Here is a 23,251-nt window from a genome sequence, read left to right on the forward strand (position 1 = left end):
AGGCCAGGAGTAAATTCAGCTCAGATATTTTCTGTCTTTTAGACCGGCCAAAATCCTTTTTGTTATTAAAGGTCTTGTTCTACCAAATATTATCGTCAACACCACTATATTAAAGGCTCTAGTGGGGATTTTGACCGACTACATTCACAAAAATAAAGCTTCGCTCGGGGATTTACGTGAAACCGGAAGTAGGCAGCAGCGAATCATCTCAACTCAGTCGACGCACCACACCCACTGAACGGTCACTACAACATGATGAAACATGTATACAAGTAACTGTCACACTCTACTAGACAGGCCCGTTATAACCCAGCACTTATGATTACAGTTTTAAAGTCCGTTGCTAAATTATAGAGCAATACTTAAAAGCTAATTTCGCGATATTTGTTCAGCTATTTACATCCAGGCTTCTGACGCGACACCTGAAGGGTCCTTCCACGTGACAGCAACAGTTAACGTTATATCAAAACATGTGAACATGCGTCTGCTAAACTGGTTGAAAGTTCAAACCACTGTGCATTAATGTGATAATGTATGTCACGTTACGTTGTTTGACGCAGTTACAACTTTCCTGTTCTAACTTTTTGGAAAATGCTTCAACCTGATTGACTGTTTTTACAGCCGCGTGCAAAAATGAGCTCTGGTAAGTATCCCAATTAGGGTTTATTTGTCCTTCACGAGCGACACCACGTGCCCTATGACTACAGTTAATATTTCATGTTTGTATTGGGACTCGCTGTACTGCTGAGCGATTAAATACAGTAGAATGAAGTAGAGTGGGCTCTATTGTGAGTTATTTTCCTTCAATGATATGGTCAGCCCACAAAGTAAAGAACATATGCACCATGCAATGAATAAGAGACACTACGTGTACTTTTAATCAGCTATAGGTCGATATTTAGTATTATTTTATAGCATCTTAAGTTATGCATACTTAAGTACTGTACTTAAGGACAATTTTGAAGTACTTGAATATTTCCATGTTCTGTTCTATAGCAGTATTTTTACTGCAAACTAACCTTAAGTACATTCATATTTTGGTGCAACTACTTTTGTACTGTTATTTAAGTAACATTTTGAATGCAGGATTTTTACTTACGGTCTGAGTATTTCTTCCGATGATTAGAAAATGAATAAACTACTATGTTGATCATTTTAGCTTTTGAACCATTTTCTGTTTCCAGCTTCTGAAAATGTGCAGTTTTGGTGCTTTTTTTGTGTTGTGTGTAAAATAGTAAACTGAATAGCTTCGAGTTTTAGACAAAACAGGCAATTTAAATACATCACCACTGGCATTTTATAACGTTTTATGGCCAGAAACAATTGATTAATCAAGAAAATGATCAGCAGATTAATCGTTTGTGTTATTAACTGTAAATATTGACTACACTGCCACACTGTGCTTGTTTTAACCACACTCTCTGTTGCCCCCTCAGAGGTTTGCCCATTCTGCGGGAAAACGTACAAAAGGTTGAAGAGTCACCTGCCGCATTGCAAAGCAGCAGCGAGCACCAAAACGCCTCCAACGATACACGATGTCACGGGGAATCAGACGTCGCCGTCTTCTCAACTGCTCGCAGCCTTCAGCGAACTAACGGCAAAGTCCACACAGGCGTTGTCGGTAACATCAAGTCCACCGTCGAAGAAGAAGTCTGTGGTATCAGCAGCAGCAACACAGTCGTCGTCCCTGGATTCTGCTTCACTTCCACCATCAACGAAGAAGACGAAACAGAAGCCGTCCGAACTAATCAAGACAGCCGTCGTTCCCTCCTCTGTCACCGTTTCCCTCACCTCCTCCCCGTCGCTGCCGCCGTCTCCCTCCATCTCCAAGCCCAAAAAGCAGAGTCTCCGTGCTTTGATAGAAGCTGCAAAGTCCGAACAGGTTTCTAAGGTATCACTGGAGGGAAGCAGGTCCGCCTCAGACGACCTGCCTTCAGGTTCAGCTCCATTTGTGGCAGATCCTCCAAGCTCCAGGACCACAGCTGGGACCAGAACTGATCCAGACTCGGTAAAAGATGACGCCCTCCCTGCCTTTCTGTCCACAGACGCCAAACCCAAAGCTGCCTCCAAAAAGAAGGCATCAAAGACGAAGAAGGCTGCACAATCCCTTCCCACAACCACAGATACCTCCAGCCCGCTGGACTGCAAAGTCCATGAAAGTAGTGCGAGAGACAACTTCTGGGTGGAGGACGACGGGGAAGCTGTGAATAAGATGTTCTTGAAATCAGGAAGCGGCCACCGGGCCCGGATTACCCTCCAGGATGTTCAAGCCACGTTAGGCCGAGCTAACGGCCCCCGTCAGTCCGGCAGGCCGAGCATCCTGAGCCAGATGGAAACTACTGACGATCTAAGCAGCAAAATCAGTCTGATGTCCAAACAAGCATCCGTAATCCCTCTGCACCAGCCTGAACTAACCCCCCCTGCAGCTCCGCTCCTTCCTGGCCAGCTATCGTCTCAAGTGAGCAAAGCCTCGCCTCGTCTACGCACCGTCGCCGTGAACGACGGGCTGAAGTTGACCGGACTCCTCACAATATCACCGTCACTCGCTAAGTTCTCCAGCACTCTGCCGGCAGCGAGGGGGGAGACAATGAGAGCCGGTGATGGGTTGAAGTCGCAGCTCGAGGTCAGGGAACAAAACACTGCTGATAAAGGAACTACAGGTCAGTATTTGATGGTAAAAAACAGAACGTTTCTTTGTACGGACTGAAATGTGTCTTTCGTGCCAGATTCTACGTCTTGTTTACTTAATAACAAAGAGGGTGTGTTTTGAGTGTGTATTTATCTGTGTCACTGGTTCTTCATGGGTGCTGATAATTATAGGTGCTCTGACACAGCGGAGTCTTGGACAGGTGAGACTGAGGGAGCTGCCCGAGTGGCTGGCCTGCAAAACCCCCAACCGCCCAAGAGATGTGGTGGAAATGGTGCAAAGAGGTGAACAACACACTCATCTCACACACACACATACAAATATATGTGTAACTCAGAAAACACACCACGAGGCCCAATGTTTGTGTAAGCTAACCGGCTAACATCTAATTCTCGGCAGAAAATGATGTTGAACTATTCCTGTTTCATATTTAGTCATGTAGGAAGCTTAACATGTGTATTCAATCCCATCTTCTGTGCTTCCACCAGGCTGGCAGTGGTATTACAAGAGGTATATTGATGTGAAGAAAGGTGGTGCAGGTGGACTGGGCATGTTGTTAGCAGGCTACTGTGTCCTCGGCTACATCTGGAGTTACCCTCATATCAGTAAGTGTGTGGATTACTCTCATGTTTGCTCCATGGTGTGAGCTACGGAGATAACTGAGCATGTCTGTGGTTGTTTTTTCTTCTTTTTTTTTCTAGAGCGTGATCGCTGGAGGAAGTACCATTAATGTCAAGGGAAGATGTTCGGACAAGCGTGACTGTGTATGAGGAAACAGCAGCTGTGACAGAGGGAGGCTTCAGCCCTTAAAGGCGCAGATTCTCTTCATACAATATATAATGAATCCAAACATTCCACAGGATTTATGTTGATACTTGTCAACATGGTAGCTCTCCCTGTCAGACCCACTCTTGTTTTCTTCTACAACCTCAATATGAAGCTGCAGCTGGTTAGCTTAGCATAAAGACTGGAAACAGCTAGCCTTGCTCTGTTAAAATCCATCTACCAGCATGTTTGTTCAGCACTTCATATCTTATTTGTTCATTCCATACAAAAAGTAGGCTTTTAGACTCGCTTGTTTCCCGTCTTTATGCTAAGCTAAGCTAGGATGTAGCTTTATATTATGGACAGATGAGAGTATGGTATCTATCATCTTGTTTAACTCTTCACCAGAAAGTGAATCAGAAATTTTCCCACAATGTTGAACTATTCCTTCAACAAGTTTCACTCTCAACTGATTTGCACCTGCAGGGGACATCTGTGGACACTGCACTGTGGCTTGTATAAATTACCTTTTTATTATTATTTATTCACTTATCTATGTTTACCTCAGATGTTAACCGAGTTAGCTTTGTATCTTATTTCAGTTTGAGAAGGGAAAATGTCCAGAACAGAACAGAAATAGTTGTATTGGGCTCATCAGTGGCCTGTCATGTGATTCCCCACTAGGCTCCACTAGGTGTCACTGTTGTGTCACCAAAACTAAATGGGCTGTGCAGTCAAATGTTTGCTATGCATAGTTTTCTTAGCCCCTTTGTGCAGAGGCTTTGGTTCCGGGGTCAATGAGAGGATTAAAGGAAACCAAGAGATGTTTTAACTTGATTAAAAGCTTTACTCTGGCAGCCCAGATGTAGAGGAACATGAAAATCTAAATACCCGAACGTCAGTATCCGTCAGAAGATCGTATCTGTGGGTTTCAAATCAGTTTTTCTTTTTGCGAATGCTTCCCCTGTCACATGATGTTATTGTGCATGCTCAGTCCGTCGGTGCCAGTAAGTGAACACTCACAGAATAATAATGGAGGGCCGCTGAAGGAGGTTCTCATCTGGACTGGACCAGTTTATCGTATTCAAAATTAATTTATTGTTGACTCTCCTTGCTGCTGTAGTGAACACACATTAGCTACAAATGAAGAAATTACTTTTTTTTTTTTTGTAACAGGTTTTCTTGATGCCTCTTCTTAGACCACACAATAAAAAATAATTTCCATTTCCTTGTTTTTTGTTACATTCTTTTTTCTCCATACAAAAATTATAAATATTTTGTGTTTCACTTTTCATTTTTGTACAAAACAACAAACGACACAAATCAAGAGTGAAAATGTAGGCAGCAAAAACATTTCTGAACTGGAGACGGGGGAGAAAAAGCACAGGATGTTCCTGGCCTCACACGCTGACATGCATCCGGACAACACGACGTGTCCCCAGCACCCAACACAGCCCTACTTTGTGCAACTCCTCAACTGACTTCCTCGTGGATTTAAGTGCTATAGAGGCACAACGTCTTGCAGCAACAACTTGAAGGAGCAAATAAAAGAACTCTCATGACCCTTGCATGTCAGAGTGTACTGGAAGATATAAGAGGTCTAGATGGGTTGAGACAGAGATACAGGCTGCGATGGCCACTGGCATTAAAAGAAAGAAAAAAAGACAAGACGTGTTCTCCATCAACCCATGTAAAAGGCCTTCAGTCTGCTCCTGTCGCCTATTGGCGAGCATATTTCACAGACGATTGTAGGAGAAAGGTGACACGATCCAGAATCAACCTGAGAGCATTGAACACATTTATCCGAAGCTTTGGTCCCGTGCCCCTTTCTTGCTTAAAACCATAGTGCAGATTTCTGTAGATTTGCAAAAAGGCCCTACCAGGAACCAAATTACATGTCCAATATTTCGGATTCATTCTTTATCATGATGAAATATCACTAAGTTTGTGCTTTTAAAACTAAATGAAAACTCTTCACAGTGGGAGCTTCAGAGGAGACACTACAGAGCTGTTTTCACCAGCACAAAGACTTGAGATCAAAAGATCTGACGGCGATTCTGGACGAGGCCACGCTCTCTCCTAGTTTGAGTTTTGGTTGCGCTGCTGAGTGTGAAGAGATAGAGAAAGAGAAATGTGGGAAACGCTTGAAAAGAAACAGAATGAAAGTGAGAAAAACATCCCGGGGGGACTGAGCGAACTCTTGGGAATGAAGTTAGAAGTTTGGCAACCAAACAACAGGACGAGATGGGAACACAGTCACAGCCCAGTGTGTGTGTGTGTGTGTGTGTGTGCAGACTAACACACACACACACACTGATCGACATGTCACAATAGCTGGATTTGATCGATATGCAGAAGGCAGACCAACGTACCTAGAATCAACAACAATGTTGTCTTAGTCACAAAGCCGGGGAACACATCACAACAAACAAAATCAGTCATCTTTTTTAATGTCATTTCTAAAAAATTAAATAAAAATTGAGGAAATAAAAATTCTAAAAATAGTAAAACATACTGGAACATAACTTCCTCAATCTGAGGACTAAGCTCCCCTTGACACAAACACGGTGAAATGATAGAAAGTGGTTGAGATCGAGTATCTGTCCTGTGTCTGTGTCGGGGCTCGCATACCTTTAAGGTACAAAAGAAAAAATGCCAAAGAAAATGTGACTTGAGCACAAGAAAAGAAGCATTGCTGAGTACAGTAACACTACTATATATACGTCTGTGTGACCAGTTTGACGGGTCGCTCGTGTGATTTAGAGGTCCGCCTTGTTGCCGGCGGCTGAAAGCAGGCGAATAGATTTTGGTTCTGTTCCAAATATTCATTGTGTTTTAGCCGAGCGCACACCGGGGATCAGCGAGAGCCACGTATTCATATAGTTCCTGAAATAAGCAACAGTACGTTTAGTGCAATTCGTCAATGTGAATATGTCTCCACTGAAATCTACACCTCCGAACCATGAGTCTACGTAACATGTACTAAAGCATGTGTGTGTGTGCATGTTTGTAATGCAGGAAGAAACCGAGTCGATGGATGCTGTTGAATAAAGCTCCTTCATGTAAACACTTCAAAATAAAAACCTAAAGTTAGGCACAGATTTGTCATTTTTGTCCCGTCCTCCTCGTCCCTGTTTTTCTGCATCGGTAAAAAGGGAAATCAACTGGCACAGAAGATTAATGGTGCGTTTGTGAAGAGAGGGACTCTTATATTCAAGCTATTAAAATTGACAGACCCTTCCCCTTTAAAATAATGTTAAAGTAAACAAAAACAAGAACTTATTCCATCTGTGAGCACATCGCATTGCACACATTCCCGGATCTTTATCGGTAATCTTGAGTGGCTTGCATTCACCTGAGTCTCTGACTCCTACTTCATACCTAAAATAAAAACTGAACACATGCTACATGGCCGGAGATGGTGTCACAAAGATAATAGACCTGAAAGAAGAGTTAACCTCTCTTCACACAGGGACTGGGGTGTGAACAAAACGTTCACACGCACACAAAAGAAGTCAAAACGAGGGATGATATCAGTCTTAACATTCCAAGATGCTGTTGACTGCCGCCTCTAGAGCAGAGTCTGTGTCCCCGTGAGGGGGTGAGGTGAGCTGAGCGGGGTACTGGGGCTGGGTCGGGTGGTGAGACACCTGGTGGTTGGTCTGTCCTTTTGCTGCAAAGGGTGAGGGGTTACCTTGGGGGTCACTGTTGGCAGCGAGGGGGCTGCTGTTGCTGTCGCTGCTGGGCCCGTAGTGTTGCTGGGATCTCTTCAGTTCCAGGACGCTCTTGTTTTCTAAGAGCGGAGGGTGGAGTCTTTCTGTGGCACCTGGTCCTACAGCTCCACCCCCTCCCGGGTCTCCATACCCGGGCTGGGAGTCTGTCCTGTACGGCGGCTCCGCAGAGCCTCTGTCCGACTGATTCCAGCTACAGCTGGACGACGACTGAGAGGGGGCGGGATCTTGGGAAAGTTTGGATTTCATCCCGCAGCAGAAGTCTTCGAAGAAGGCGTCTGTAAAACAGAAGAAGAGTTAAATAGAACCTCTCTGTGGGAAAAACTTTGGCTTTATTCTTGCTTCTTCTTCTTTTACCTGGATCCACTAGTATCATGCGTTTGTCATGTGTCAGGTTGCTGCGCTCCTCTTGGTTGAAGGTCCTGTCAATCATCACCATTTCTGATGACGGACTGGAACGCTGCAGGGCACAGAGAGGGAACCCGTTAGCCTTTTGCATGTCATAACATGAAACACCTGTGTGCTCCAGTCTCTGCTCATGCGTGTGTCTACCTCAGCTTCCACCATTAGCAGCCGTCTGTATTTGTTCACCATGACATGGGTCCTCATCAGCACTTGGGTTGCAACCACCTCAAATTCTTCATCCACTGTGGCAAAAAAAAAACCTCTTTAGATGCAGCTACTTCAATTCTGCAAATACATGCACAACCACGCTAAAGCTGTAGTTTCCAGCAGATTCACAGGTGAATCTATTAAACTCTGTACCCTGTGAGAACTCCTCCTGGCTGGGTGGAGCCCCCTGGAACACGTGGTACGGGAGGAGTCTCTGCAGCGCGTCGTCGATTGAATTGAATCGACGCTGATCTAGGGTCTGAACTCCAGCATGATCCTTCCTCAACTGTAGTAAAATCCTGTAGAGATGACAGGGAAAAGACAAGCTCCTTCAATGGCTGAATGACGAGCTCACATGACAACATTTGACAGATGCAAAATACATCGAAGTCAAAACAACTCACATTTCTCCTCTTGTAAGTGGCGGAAGGGCAGGTCTCTTCTGAGCACTGACCTATGAAGAGAAAATGTACAGAATAAAGCCATCGATATCATCTCTATCTACATACAGCATATACATGAGTGCAAAACAAATAGGCTGCAGGATGAGTTACCTGAGAGTTGAGCTTTGAATCTTGAGTCATGGTTGTCATGGCTAAAAGAGATCAAACAAACAAGTCAGCCTCCTCAAGTGCTGCAGACCACATTGAAATACATTGACAAATATGATCGGCCCTTAATACCATGTATGCTGCTGAGCTGCGCCTGGTGGAGGGCAGGAGATGAAGAATTCTGAAAACGTTTAAGTGAAAGTGATGTCAGTCAGACTGAAAGTTTTCAGGGAAGAGAATACAAGTGAAACACCATCGGGGACGTGAGGCTGTACCTGTCTGTAGTCTTGCTCCTGCGTCACAGTACCAGCTAAAGGAGACAGAGAAGTGCAATTCTGAGTTTGAGTCACTAGGAGGCGCTGAACGGGGCTAGCCGACACTTGGCCTTGACCGGCGATCCCCGCCGCCGCTGGGCCCACCAGAGTCAGGCGGCCGGGAGCGCACGACGTCTGAACGGGGGCGGCGTTCGCACAAGAAACTCCGGTCCATGTTTGAGCGACAGCCCCTCCGACCTGACTCCTGCTGACTACTCCCTGATTCAAAATGAGCTGCCCCCCCTGCGGCGCCGTGAAGTTCTGCCCTGCAACGAGCTGCACCGCGTTCTGACTGGTGATCAGGGCGTTGGAGTTGGGGTCAGCGGGGCCGTTGTGGAGCAAGAACTGTCCCGGTGGTATATTTGTCTGGGCATGTGCTTGTTGCTGCTCGACTATGGAGCCGTTGGCCGTGTACTGCCCCCCGGGGGAAGCGGCGTTAGCGTTAACTACGTTAGCCATGGTGGTGGCAGTGGGCTGGAGACCGAGGCTGTAGACAGTCTGAGCCCCGGGTTGGAGGGGTTTGGGTTGGATAGGTCTGACGAGAGTCTGGGTCCCTCCCGGGCCTCTCTGGATGATGATGTTTTGAAGGGGGATGTTTTTGAAAGGTAAGCCCACTTGGCCGAGCTGCCCTTGGGTCGGAGCAAACACTTGCCCCCCTGTTGCGGCTACAGGCACCCCCGGCCTCAGCACAAGCTGAGGGGTTCTCTCCAAGCTGCTCAGAGTCATCACGCCAGCACCCGCCCCGAAGGACCCCAACACCTGGATGTGCTGGGCGGAGCCGTTGGGCAGCTGGGAGACCCCTTGCAGGAACTGGCCCGAGGGGAACGCAGCTGTCGCAGTGGTTACCACACCCACACCCCCCCCATAACCCCCAGAGACCAGCTGGGAGGGGAAGGGGACGGGAGCCTGCACCAGAGTGGGAGCGGGCTGGGAGTCCAGCAAGGCCTCCTGGGCCAATGTCTGCTCCGTGATGTCGGCCTCCATGAGAGACTTCTGTAGGATGTCAAAGGGCTGGTCCTCTCCCCCGAGATCCACCCCTCCGGGGCAGTCCCCGGACCCCAAATCATCCTCGATAAATGAAAGGCTGCTGGAGAGCTGGAGGCCGGCCCCTGTTGAATCGTCGCCGAATTCCCCCATTGTAGAAGAGCCATCCTTGAGGCCAGAGTTTGAGCCGACCTGAATGAGGCATTTAGAGGAAATGAGCAGGAAGTGGGAAACTATTTGCATGTGCACTGCATATATATTCCTCGTAGGTCTCTTTATAGCCTGTACAAAAGAAGCAAACTATTCCCCTAAACTTTGTATAATATCTTTTTCATCATGTACTTTGTGTGCAAAGTGTGTTGTTGGATCAAAGGAACAATCACACTCACCGTGTCACTGGAAAAGAATGATGCATCCGACCCAAAAGCTGCGTTATTCACATCGTCCTCCTCAATCTGCAGAAAAACAAAACAGACTTTTAACAGACAATCAGCAGATTCTTAACGCATTGAAGTGAAGTAACTACTCGGACAAACTTGGCAGAGAATGACTGTGAATACACTCTGAAAGAGTCACTCACAGACTTGCTGTTGCTGCCATGGAGATAGTCATTCAACGCATCCACATCTCTGAAAAGGGGTAAAGAAGAGAGTTTAACATAACATGAATGTCTTTTCACTTGTGTGTGAGTTGAAAAAAAGACTGGTGAATGGGACAAAATATATATATATATATATATATAAAATGAAAAGTTCACAGGTTCCCATGGCTTTGATTTGAAAGAGGAACTGTGGTTAAATAACTATTTATCAATTAAAACGTATGGACGCATGCAAAATAATATGTGGCAACACAAGAGTTGCTGGTTGAAGACAAATGTAGGTGCATACATTCATAAAGTGATGATATTTCCGTAGTGTAAAGAAAGTTTTATAGTTATTTTTACCCTAAAATATCCAGAAGATGACGATCATCCTCATCATCCATGACACCTGAAAGAATATGGGGGGGGGGCACAATTCAGCAGGTGAGGAGGTGGCTGCTGTGGTTCATTGGCTTCATTAATCATGACAATAAACCTCAATGAATCACTTGTTTTTATTCTGAAGTAGCAGAGTATGAGCTGTAATTGATTCGTAGGAGTAGTCAGAGCATCTCACTCACAGATTTTCCAGCAGGAAGCATGGGTTCAGTCATTTAACACCCTTTGTTTCCTGGGCTGCAGAGTGAGAAACTGCATTTAGTAATATGACATAATTAAAACTGTGTGACAAGGCAGGGGTGTGTGGGAGTGTTTAGGATGTGAGATAAAGAAAGAGATGGGTGTGTGGAGAGGAGGAAGGGGGACAGACTGTGTGTTATTCAGTGCTGTGGGAGATCTGTATGTAAGTGAAGGGCAGGATGGCCTTCATCCCCTCCTACAGACAAACTCCCACCCATTACACTCCTCTGCTGTCACACATTGGTTGTCTACACAGACTGAAAATGGCCATTAGAGTGTAAATAACTCCACCCTGCTGCATTTGTGCCACGGTTTGTTTGAGTTGCTACATTGAACGAGGTGTTGGCTTTATGTTGTGTCAGCCAGCAAAGGTATGCAGCTACATTGATGCTACATTATACAAAGAGGGGACAAAACCCACGTTCACTCATTTGATCCAGCAGAGAAATGGGGTAACGAGTGTTTGGATGTCTGTCCAATTATTTTTGTCTGTTTTAATGTAATTTGTTGTGTTTGAGCAATGTGGAGAACACAGGGGATGTAGCTATATCAATTCATGTGGTCATTAATCCAGCATTTAAATAAATGGTGTTTGATTCCTAGGTTCTGTTGTACTTTGAAGAAGTCGTGGGGAAATGCAGGCTGTGTTCCTGAGTAAAACATTACAGCTGCAATGCTACAAAATGGCTGTTACCCTGCCATAGGCTGTCTTTACAACAGAGCCACGTTCAGCGTCCATCTTTGGTTTCAGAGAGAACAAAGAACGACATGGCTTCAGAACAAAATAGGCTCTGTAAACTAACCACACTACGATTTAAACGTGCCGGGAAACCTGCCAAACGGTCGTTTTATTACAGGATAGTGTCGTTTATTTAATAGCCACACTGAATGGACTTCATTTTCTCGTAAAATGGGATGATTATGCTACCAAAGGCAGTGAGGCGCTTTAGTACAGCAAACATTAGAAACAATGCAACGAAATGTGAGAGGAAGCAATGTCGACCTTTCCAAACAAAGAACGGAAACCAAACTATTAACAGTTACATTTTATTCACGCAAAAAGTATATGTCTGTAAGCTACGCTATATATGTGGACTGTTTATGTAAAATACGACCAATAGTCTGTTCTCTCAATAATCCAAGGGTCATCCCAACAACAACAAGCTACGAACGTTACTAAAATTAAAACGTAGATTTCCATAAAGACGACAGGGCTTAAGTGCCTATGCGGACAGGAAAAAATGGCGTTTAAAGTAGCTCCAAAACACTGGATTTGAAGATGTATCGCCCATTTGTGTTCGGGGTTGTCAAAATTCAGACACCCTTCCCGTTCAATTTTAACAGTTTGTTTAAGTTTTAGCTCAAAATCCGTCCTAGCATGCGTGCTTCGACGCAGACCAAGCTACGGTTAGTCTCCGCCGTTTGGTTTAAGTAAACCAGCTAACTTACAGCTCCTAAGTTGTAATATCCCAAAATAGACTGAACGGACAGTATGATAATCGCATTGAAGCAGCACAAAAACGCCCGGCTGGTCGTCGCTGACGTGCTCTTTCTTTCTCTGTTGGGGACGCTTTCATTTGTCCTCCATGCGGCTCAACTGCCAGCATGAAAAAACGTCACATTTAGTATATCGATACAACGGAACCGGACGCGTTTCAATCGGGGGCTTCTGTCGCAGCTCCGTATTTCTGGTCGGGTAGCTCCACGAAACCTGGACGCTCCGCAACAATTTTGTTTTTACCGACAAACAACCGGCCTGTTCTGGTTAGCTAGCCGCGGTGTCGACGACGCCTATTTTGGAAAACGTCGGGTGGATTTCATCGAAAGTGCCAGAGGACTAAACCCGTGTCGAGCCATACATAGTTATCCCGATTAGCACAACATAAAGACGACTCAAAGAGGCAAACCCTTTACTCCTGTCTCACTCCTCTTGAAACCCAATATCTCCATTTGGCAACTTTTAATTTGCTCCCCCCCCTCCTTCTCCTCCTCCTCCTTCTCCCTCTCCCACTCATATATTTTTTCTCACTGTCCCTGTTCTGTCTCGGATAGATTTTTCTCTCCGCTCAAAACTCTCTTCCCTCCCTGAAGGAAGGGAGGAAGGAGGTTGTGTGTGTTTTTTCCTTGAAATTTTTATCACAAAATTATAATACACTCAAAGGGAAACTCACCGTCATGAAAAAGCAGTGCCTTGTCAACGGGGTTTCCTCGCCATCACCGCACGGGTTGTTGGGGTAGTGCACAGAACAAGGCGACCCAAATCATCAGTCCACAGCGGTAGCATAGGAGTCGCTAAATATTAATAAGAGTTATAGAAACAAACACAAGCCATTGTTAAACGCATATTTTTTTACGTTAATTTCGTTCATAATAAGATGTTTCTCTGCCCTAATGAACAGTAGATAAATGTTATTAGACCTAATCATTATCAACGGTAGAGGGCGGGCCTCTGGTGTATGCCACACCTTGACGTTTCCTCAGGTATGATTATAGTTACTGTATTTAGTTACCTACTGATCCACATATATTGTACACGGACATAATTAAAGGTTAATGCATCACACTGACATTAGCCTACTTTTTAAATGATATTAATATATTTTGTATATTCCTCCCAGTGTTATGCCACCACACACTGTATATAAATATCCCAATATTGTAAATAAATATGAAATGTGACAATTTAATACTGTGATAAATACAATTGCAGGTTTAAACTAGAATAAAAAAGAGATAGAGCTTATAAAGTTCATCGAGTGCATGTCAAGGATGAAGGGAAAAGTTGATTTCTATTTTTTTGTGAGGGCGGGCAGGTTTAGGAATTTATTTTTATTTCATTTAAATCAACAAACACACTTGTCCAGATGTACACGAAACCAGGAAAGAAAAACATTTAAAAAACAAAATGTATATCCAAAAATAGCTTTGCACTTCACACAAAATATGTAAAAAAAATCACTAAAAGTTAACATTAAAAGATCACAATAACAACAAAGACTGCAGTGCATCTGCTGTTACAGTAAATGTAAGTTGTGATGTATGTCTACTTGTTGCATGTATTACACAAAAAATAAATATTAGCTACATATTCTAAAATTTAAAATACAATCAGAGTATCTGGCCTCATCGAATAAACTGCTTGGATTCCACACACTCGAAATATTTAGATCCAGAAGAGCAATTCAATGTGCTGTACTTCATATAACACCTGTAAATATGCTGCTACCTGGTCATGTATGCACATAAACAAGCCTGCTTCAGCCTACTGGCAATTTTGATGATTTAAAATATTTTATATTATAGGGAGTTGACAATGCATTTGATTGTACTTTTCTTAATATTACGTGTAATTTAAGACAGGTGCCTCAACAATTACATTTACATCTTCTTTTTTTTTACTTTGCGGGGTTGAAGGTAGCTTACTCAAATCTAAATATATTGTAGGTTTTGTTTGATTTTTAATAATAATTTGCGATCACTGCCCAGGTGGTTTACTTGCCATGACATTGCCGCTACACTAGGTGGCGGTAAGCGCCTTTAAACTTGTCTCGCCATAGTCACGAAGAAGAAAGCCTGACGTAACACTTCCGCAACAACTGACAGTGCGACAACATGGATGCGACGCATGAAGTTAGCCGGGAACCCGGTGGGTTTGCGGGCGAAAGCGGCGCAGAAAAGATCCAAGAGCGGCTTCAGAAGCGGCACCAGGCGAGGGCAGAGGAAGCGGAGCGGAGGAAGGAAGCCAAAGAGAGCAAGTCTGTCGCGGAGGAAAAGGGCGAGTACTTCTCCAGCTCCTTCAACACCGAGCGGGCGTCCATCGAGGAGCTGCTGTCCAGCTGCTCCGGAGCCGACCGGGCCGTGGTGACTCCGAGGCTGGAGGAGGCGACGGCCAAAACGCTCCAGCTGCAGAAGTTTCTCAACGACAGCATGTTGTTTCTGACGCAGTACGAGCTGCGACGAGGCCAGGCCGCTCTGCAGAAGCTCCAGTCCTCCATCGTGGAGATCAGAGAGGAGGCTCAGCCCAGGAAGAAGTTCACCTTTGGAGCTCGCACCAAAGCAACGGACAAAGTGACCGATGCTCCTTCACCTGAGGCCGACACACCTGCAGATTCTGGTGGCAACAAAGTGGATGGAGCTGCAGAGTCTGTGCAGTGCAGCTTCTCCGACTTGGACAATGTGTGTCTGACGAAGACGGCTGAGGAGATCCAGAAACGAGACGTGCTGTTGACTCACCTGTCTAACTGCAAGGTCCGCCTGTTCGGTTCCCCCAGCACACTGCACCTGAAACACATCGACAGCTGTGAGATCCTGTGTGGACCCGTGTCCAGTTCAGTGTTCATTGACCACTGCACAAACAGCACTCTGGCCATGCCCTGCCAGCAGCTTCGTACCCACAACACCACCGACACGAGGGTATACCTGCACGTCACCAGCCGAGCCATCATAGAGGACTGCCATGGGGTGAGCTTCGCCCCGTTCTCCTGGTCTTATCCCACCCTGGAGGAGGACTTTGATGTGTCTGGTTTGGACCGGGACCGAAACAACTGGAGCCAGGTGGATGACTTCAACTGGCTCGCTGCAGGAACACATTCCCCCAACTGGACTGTCATTCCAGAAGCTGACAGGAAAACCACCTGGGACCCCTAGAATGAACTTTTAAAACCGTGTTATTTTTCTCAGTAACATGTCAGTCAAACCATCATAACGTTGTTCAGCCTTCATACAAATAAGGGTTTTCATGTCATTTCACAAAGATCAGTTGCTGATCAGTTTATTTATGCTGCTGATGTCTGTTAAAGTTGCACTAAGATATAAAAAATATCCTGTTGTGCATCCACACAAGATTAAACTGCTTTTGAGTGTTGAAGGCTTGTGTTCTTCTGTGTGACAAACGAGAGCGAAATGCAAAACTCCTAAGAATAGCAGTGAAAGAAGACTTGAATCTCTAACATTCGATTTAAAGGTGCAGCCTGTGGGATTCTGCATCATTTCGCCAACATTTCATTTAACCAAGTGAAACTTCTCCCGTCTGCCAAGTGTGTAAGAGAACTACGATGTGTTTGGTTTGTCCCTTCTGGGCTCCTGTAGAAACATGGTGGCCAGCTCTGTGAAGAGAACCTTCTCCTTTAGGTACAAATGGCTCAATTTATTACAACTATTCTCATTTTCAGGTGAGGATACACTGAAGAAAACATACTTAATATTAAATAATTAATACTTTTAATTCATGATTAATGTTACATTCCATTTCTCCAAATAGATCCCCCTAAATGCTACACACTGCCTATAATAACTATTTATATGTGCTAATTAAATATTATTAGATATGTTAGCAGGATTTCTGGTAAAGCCCATCTGATATTAGTTTGTTGCGGATATATTGGCGTGGTTATATATCTCAGCCAATAAGTAACAATAAATTGCAAAATAAATCATTTCCAACTGTAAAGTTACGTTTTATTCGGAACACTTAGCCAAAACATGTAAAGGTTTTGATGCTATTTCCAGTCATTTTGAAGACTGCAGGGTTTTTTCTGCTCTTTATTTCTATTGCATTATACTGACGGGTGTTTCTATTATTGTGTCCACCCCATTTATATGAATGAGGGTAGGCTAAATATATAAAAACGCACCTGAAAAGTTGGCAGTACTCCAGCTTCTTTTTTTTTCTTCTTCAAACTGTTCCCCTCCTGCTGATCCTTTCTTACAGATTTCCCCGTAGTGAATTGTCAATGAATGGGCTATTAGTGACTGTCGGGAACTATGAACTATGAAAAGAAAGAAATGTGAGTCATTGTGAGTGTTACAAAGCACCTTTAAATGTATAACTACTTTTCCGACATCAAATCCCCTCAAATCTATCGTATAATAAATACAGTATCATTAAAAGGACCATTCAAATAATTTTAGCATAACATCTACGAAGCACTCTCACACAATGGTAGAGAATCGGTCTCCATTGAAGTGGATTTGAGCAAACTGACTTGAATAAAGAACAGATAATGATCCCTTTGCTGAAATGATGCCTTTATGCTGCTGGCAACCACCGACCCTGAGTGGCACTTATACAGAGAGCAACGAAATGTTAATTGATGGATTTGTAACTAATTCCTGTAGTCACTCGTAAGTAGAGGCTGCTGTATAGACGGATAAAGAACTACAGTATTGTCAAACAGTTGTAAAAGGAGACAAATAATATGAATATCATATCTTCATAAAACTACAGTATGGTGTGTTAAAACATTTATTAAAAGTGTATACTGCTCATAACTGCTAAAAAAAAAAAATATTAGCTCGCTAGAACAAATATCTTAACAATTGTTTTAGATTTATTTACAATTAAAAGTCAACATAAGACAAAGACAGAGCAAGCCTGTCACATGACATTTAGAAAACAGTAATGGGACGCAGTAACAGTGATGCAATGCAGCTATAAGCTGATTTAGTTTGTGAAGTGTTAACTGGAGACAACGGTTGGTTCTTAAAGTCTAAAGGCGTCGTAGTAAAATGTACAAGAGAGGGGAAAGTGTTGACTGTAAGTAACTCAGGATAGACCTCAACAAACATCATTTAAAAGATATGAAAGAGGGAGCCATGCATTCAATACTAACACTAGAATAAGCCAGGAACAACAACTCTTCAGACTCGATGTTGCAGTAAGCGACGCTGCAGCTCTCATGTCCGTCCACCATGAGAGTGAACTGTTCCAACTTGATTCTAACTGCCAAGATAACAAGTGACAATAAGACAATCGTTTAAAGCACTTAAATGCATTTCTAAGACGACATTTTCCACATCTATCTTATGCCCGTATTTATTGACGTGTGTGTGTGTTTATTGACGTGTGAGCGTCTGTCTGTGTTGTCCATCCGATGTGTCTCAGTGTTGTGCTTTTTTTTAATGTAGTTCTAAATAAATGAATCACACATTCAGTCGGGTTGAAGTGTGAGCCTGAAAGCTCTTTTGTTTCTGTGAGTGGGCTACTGGGGCTTGAGTTGCTCCACGGTGAACCTGTGAATGAGTATGTTTCATAATTAGCTCCACTATCATTCCCATGGTCTTTGTCAAACTTCAGCTGATGCCATGAGAGCTCCTGGTGCGTTCGATCAAGGCGACCGTGGCCACATGAAGGCTCAAACCAATTATGGCCCCTGGCAGCGGCTTACGATCAGGCTCATCTTGTGTCGAGGGATTTCTGCAAATTGGATCAGGCCGCTTACAGGGACTTAGCATGACGTACTGCAACTTTGAGTTTAATCGTGAGGATCCTCGGCAATCCTCCGCCTCTCCTGGAGAACGGAACATCACGATTAGCCTCACCTGTTTGTTAAGGAAGACAAAAAAACGGTACAAGTTTTGGGAAATAAAGCCGTTTGTAATTTGAAGTTTCTGTCACAATGGGAGAGGAGATAGTTTTCAAGAAAGAACACTCCTGCGCTGCTCCCCGGGTCCTCCTGGGTTCTTTATCTCTGTTGTTCTTGCTGTGGGATGGATCGCAGGCTGAGCTGACTCTCCTGTCCCATTGGACCAGCCAGAGGAGACTCTGACAGCAAAGAGACCGGGAAACAGGAACATCTCGGAGCTCCTGCCGTTCTAGATTGTCAGTCGACTCATCTTCACGGGCGAGCACAAATCTCAGGTTGAACAATGGCGTTGATGTTGATCAAGTTTGACCTGAAGAAGCGAGTGAAGCTCGCCCAGACGGTCTGGTTCATGTACTGGTTCGCCGTAATGGCCGGCGTGCTGGTCTTCAGCATGGGCCTGTTCTTTAAGATCGAGCTGCGGAAGCGCTCAGAACTTATGGACAACAACGAGCGCCACTTCCTGCCCAACCTGCTCATATTCATGGGTCTAGTGGCCTGCGGCATCAACGCCTTTGGAGGCAAAGTCTGCTACGACTCACTGGACCCTAGCAAGTTTGTAAAGTGGAAGCCCATGTTGAAGGACTTTTTGTTTTGCTGCGTGGGGTTCAACGCCCTGCTGCTGTTGACGGCCCTGCTGTGCTTCACAATGAGGATCCCTCTGCAGTTCACCCTGGCCGAGGGGCTGAAGAACGGCATGAAGTACTACAAGGACACGGACACGCCGGGACGCTGCTACATGAAGAGGACCCTGGACCTGATGCAGATAGAGTTTCGTTGCTGCGGAAATGACAACTACAGAGATTGGTTTGAGATTCAGTGGGTTAGCAACCGCTACCTGGACTTCAGCGCGAAGGAAGTCAAAGAGTAAGTGACAAGAAATCCAAACTAAATTCCTCTTAAAAACCTTATAGAGATGAATGTGTGAGGTGACGGTGAAGAGGTTGCCATTGAGGTTTCAAGGTGGAGGCTGATGAGGTGGGGTCCTTTTAGGGGTTGTCTCTAAATTGTTTAAGTTCAGTGGAAGTGGATTTGAGGTGAAGGAAAGTCAGGGCAGGTGTATTATTCACTTTCCTCCACTAAGGATTATCGTCACAGAAAGGGTGACAGCCTCGGGGCTGCAAGGGCGGAAGAGGTTACTCTGCAGTTTTATGGATAAAGTCGAGGAGGGACTTGAGGAGGTGATTAGGACCAGAAAAGGTCCACAAGGTCAATAAGGCACCAGCAGGATTATAAGTGCATTGTTCCAGTCCAGTCATACGAGGCCTCTTTGTGACAACCTGCTCATATCCACACAACAAGTACCTGTTCATTTTGAGAGGACAATACGTGGAGAGGACCATTTTGAGCGTTGGCACGTAGGTAGTGTTTAATCTCAAGGATTACAGCGTCCATGTCCTTCAAGAATCAGTGTCCTGTCCAATCAGCAGAAGACCTGGCAACATGCCAGGGACAGACAGCGCTGCACAAGAAAAGTATTTGTACCTGGGATTTTAAAACGAGTGTAAACAATGTGTGTCTGATTACAATAATACTGGGCTGTAACATATGGAGATGACTGGCAAAAACTCATGCGATGCCATTACAGGACAGTAGTCATGGAAAAGACCTTTATTTATGGCTCATTTTAAAGTTCCAAAGAGGCAAAGTTTTTTTAATCCTTCCTTAAATATCCTTAAATATCAGTACAGCCATCTTTCTAATTCATAACGTCGTGATTCATATCCAGAACTTCTCCCACATAGTGTAGTGGTTTGTTCTGTCGTATTGACCAAAGCTATCCGGGACATGATTTTGGGTGATCAGGTGTTGTCGTTTCCAGAAATCACTGATCCATATCTGACCCTCTCCGGTGTTAGTAATCCAATCATACACGTCTTTCCATTGACCTACTACCATCAATCTATCACAGGTGACCTGATTTGGGTCAATCCCATGAAGTATTGATTTCCCATGTATTGAGTTTGTGTGACCTGTAGGACCGTGTGATAGAGATGGATCAGTATTAATCAATGACGCTTGATTAATACTGGAGTGGTTCTTCAGAAACACAACAAAAAAGGAGTACAAATGAAGCACTAACACAATAAAATCAATACAAACCACTTCATCAGTCTGCAGTAATGCCACCTGTGTGCAGCTTAAAAGGTTTGATCTATGTTTAGCCTCTTTGAGAGAGCTGGGTAATTGCCTATCGTTGAGGAAACACTTGAAGAAACACTTTATTTCTTGAATTTGGTTCAATTTGATTGTATTAAGTAACTGAAAAGATGAAAAGCACAAAGCTCGGCAACAATAACCATCAAACCTTACAGTTGTTTTAGCATAAGCCATAGTGATAGTTCAGGCACAAATATAGTTCCTGACCATTGATCTCGTCTCACTTTCACCTCCAACCCATCATAACGTGACATTAACGTGACACTCCGCGTCGTCCTCTTAGCCGCATTGGCAGCAACGTGGACGGCCAGTATCTGATGGACGGAGTCCCGTTCAGCTCCCCCAGACCCTGCATCCAGCTCCAGATGACCAACAACTCTGCATACTACAGCTACGACCACTACACGGAGGAGCTCAACGTGTGGAAGCGCGGCTGCCGCTACGCGATGCTGTCCTACTACGGAGGCATGATGAACACCATCGGAGTCCTGGTGGTGCTGGTCACGATGCTGGAGGTCAGGGCCAGAGATGCAAACGTGAAATTAGTTTCGACCCCACATCAAACTGTTCAGTTGGAGAATAATGTTTACTCCATCATGTTAAGTGTCAGTAGAGTACATACACCATCACTTAGGGTTGTGTAGGAGATAATCCCACTGCACTTTAGAGGTGGGGAGGTTTATCATCCAACAAACCAATCAGTTCGTCTTTTCTCTTGTAACTTCGAAAAAAACACAGTTTAAAAACACTTTTTTCGGCAAGCGACACAAAGGTGTATGGAAGAGGATTAGCGCCTCGCGAGTAAAGAGCAAAGTTTATCTGAGATTATTCTGCTGACTTTAAACTCAGAGTTCTAAGCTAAGAATTAAAAAAACATTTTTTATAGATATTATTATATTATCTAATACTACATTTTTTTGGTTAACTTCCTTACCTCTGTTCAAAAACACTTCCCTGAGCTCTCCTATGGAACCATCCAGGACCGTCTCACACAGTGGAATAGACAGCCCCTAAAATGTGACACTTCAAGGGGATGTTTTAAGACAAATAGGAATATACTGCTTATTTATGTGCTTTTTATATTTAAAAAAAATGTCAATTACCTTTTTGAATATGCAAATATTTTCATGATAACATCAAAAGTTTGACTGCTGGACACATACATGCTGGATACTTAACAAAATAAAAGATGTATCAGTGTGTATGTGCTGGAGGTTTCCAGTTTCCTCATCACTCGTGTGTACGTCACATATTGGTCCAAGCTTCCAAACTATTGCCATAAACTCCCATCTGTGTTTGAGAGACATGTCTGTGGCCAATATCTCCAAAACTACCTCACATAAAAGCAATCTGGGCTGATATCAGGGCGAACCGTGCTTTTAAACTCTGACTTAAAGTGACCTCAGAGAAACTTCCCTCTGCCAGTTGATGAAAGTGAACACAGAAGAACCTTCTGCACAGTGAAGAAATAATAAGCGAGGGTGGGGTGCATAAAACGCGAGTGTGCCGAGGCTTAGAGTGGGTAGGTAGTTATAGGAGTGTGGCCGGAAGTGGGCGAGTGGCTGAGGTGTGGTCCTGCTCCTGAAATTCAGCTAAGTCTTATCTCCAATAAATTGGGTCTTAACATTTCTCAAGATAGAGGCGAAATTTAGTGTGAAGATTTAATTCAAGAATATTAATATTCAGTACAAATGTTTTTGCACACCTATCCCTTTCAACTGATTTTGTTCTTGATTTATGGATTCATGGATTCTGCAACAAAACTGACATCACTCCCACCTGAAGAGGAGAGGAAGGGGACGTGTGAGATCACTACATTTCTCTTCCAACTCTTATTATGTAGACACACACACATGTTCAGCTGTGAATGGACTCCTTTCAAATGGACTCCTTGCATAATTAATTATAAGCTGTATATTCGCACACAGCGAGAGATCATGTGTAGGGTGAGTTAAGTTATGGTTCGTCATTTCGGGTTTTTCCCCAACCAAACACATCCGTCTCGTCTTTGCTTCACAGCATACTTTTGAAGAGATTGTTTTGGTTCCCAACACTCGGTGGGGTTTGGATCTTTAAAAAAAAAAAGATTATAATTCAAGTAAATGTGATATGTGTTGATAAATGTCAGGTGCTTGGCAATCACAAGTAAAGATGTCATTTTTTTCCCGTTGTGTTGTTTGTCGGATAGTTTGGCGGGGATGGTGGTTGCTATGCAACCCCCCCTCCCATGGAAGATGATACTTACAGCACAAAAAACACAGTTTTATTTTTGTTGACCGGTCTATAGTACTTTGACTTGTAGCTGATACCGTTCATAGACAAAGCAAACAAATTAAACTCTCCACGCAGCTCTTTTTTATACTCCAGTCCACCTTTGTCCACAACGAGGACTGGATAAGCTCCTGAGATGGAGTCAAATTATGGATTGAATGACTCGATATGAATTATGCATGAATGTTGCGGCGCATGGTCGGAGAGTGAGGCATGGGAACGTGGATTTGAGCCCCGTAGAGAGGCAGGGACAACTCCAAACCTGTGGATGACTGAAATTGGCAGCTAAATCTTGGCTCCTGACCTCTGTACTGTCATCTCAGATCATCTTTGGTGTTTCCCTTCAGTGTCTGTATATTGACACACATGTGTATATTCCAACACTGGGTTGCTGTCTTTGTACATAGTGTAGAAAGGATGACAAAGTTTCACTTTTTTTAAAGAAATATAATGTAATTAAGCAAAGTATTTTATTTAAATCCATGTCAATTTGTTTTTGTTTTCCATAAAATTTTTTGTCTTTGTGTGTCTTTGTGGAAGAAGAGATTATGCTGATTGTAAAAACGAATAAAGAATTTTAGAGATGTGGTTTGATGGTGAAATAACTACGTTGTGTTGCCTCGACCTTGAGTC

The 23,251-nt window shown here is 44.0% G+C and overlaps 4 protein-coding genes across 5 annotated transcripts; 3 read left to right on the plus strand and 1 right to left on the minus strand.

Annotated features, from left to right (window-relative positions):
• Nucleotides 1-502: 502 nt before the first annotated feature.
• On the plus strand, nt 503-6,506 carry LOC306795062 (uncharacterized protein). Of its 2 annotated transcripts, XM_079293403.1 has the most exons (5): nt 503-643; nt 1,437-2,660; nt 2,821-2,931; nt 3,136-3,252; nt 3,349-6,506. In XM_079293403.1, exons 1-5 carry the CDS (start codon nt 634-636, stop codon nt 3,375-3,377), a joined length of 1,491 nt encoding a protein of 496 aa, XP_079149529.1. In that variant the 5' UTR covers nt 503-633; the 3' UTR covers nt 3,378-6,506. The 2 variants fall into 2 exon arrangements, with proteins under 2 accessions (XP_079149529.1, XP_079149530.1); XM_079293404.1 differs by lacking the exons at nt 3,136-3,252; nt 3,349-6,506 and having other exon boundaries at nt 1,437-2,674; nt 2,821-2,873.
• Nucleotides 5,846-11,029, minus strand: bicral (BICRA like chromatin remodeling complex associated protein). Its single transcript, XM_079292652.1, has 12 exons — nt 10,769-11,029; nt 10,551-10,596; nt 10,185-10,233; nt 9,994-10,059; nt 8,582-9,796; nt 8,439-8,487; nt 8,310-8,350; nt 8,160-8,209; nt 7,909-8,054; nt 7,696-7,790; nt 7,501-7,603; nt 5,846-7,421 (listed from the first exon to the last, which is right to left on the minus strand). The coding sequence occupies exons 2-12, from the start codon at nt 10,589-10,591 to the stop codon at nt 6,952-6,954; spliced, it is 2,325 nt and encodes a 774-aa protein (XP_079148778.1). The 5' UTR covers nt 10,592-10,596; nt 10,769-11,029; the 3' UTR covers nt 5,846-6,951.
• A 3,399-nt stretch (nt 11,030-14,428) lies between these two features.
• Nucleotides 14,429-15,660, plus strand: tbcc (tubulin folding cofactor C). Its single transcript, XM_079293575.1, has one exon. The coding sequence runs from the start codon at nt 14,439-14,441 to the stop codon at nt 15,471-15,473; it is 1,035 nt and encodes a 344-aa protein (XP_079149701.1). The 5' UTR covers nt 14,429-14,438; the 3' UTR covers nt 15,474-15,660.
• A 2,813-nt stretch (nt 15,661-18,473) lies between these two features.
• Nucleotides 18,474-22,753, plus strand: prph2a (peripherin 2a (retinal degeneration, slow); the record flags this gene model as incomplete). The annotated part of the gene is made up of 3 exons (XM_079292695.1): nt 18,474-19,054; nt 20,631-20,862; nt 22,715-22,753. 3 exons carry the CDS (start codon nt 18,474-18,476, stop codon nt 22,751-22,753), a joined length of 852 nt encoding a protein of 283 aa, XP_079148821.1.
• Between the last annotated feature and the right edge of the window lie 498 nt (nt 22,754-23,251).

Source organism: Melanostigma gelatinosum, assembly GCF_949748355.1.
Source record: "Melanostigma gelatinosum genome assembly, chromosome: 21".
Taxonomy (NCBI): Eukaryota; Metazoa; Chordata; class Actinopteri; order Perciformes; family Zoarcidae; genus Melanostigma; species Melanostigma gelatinosum.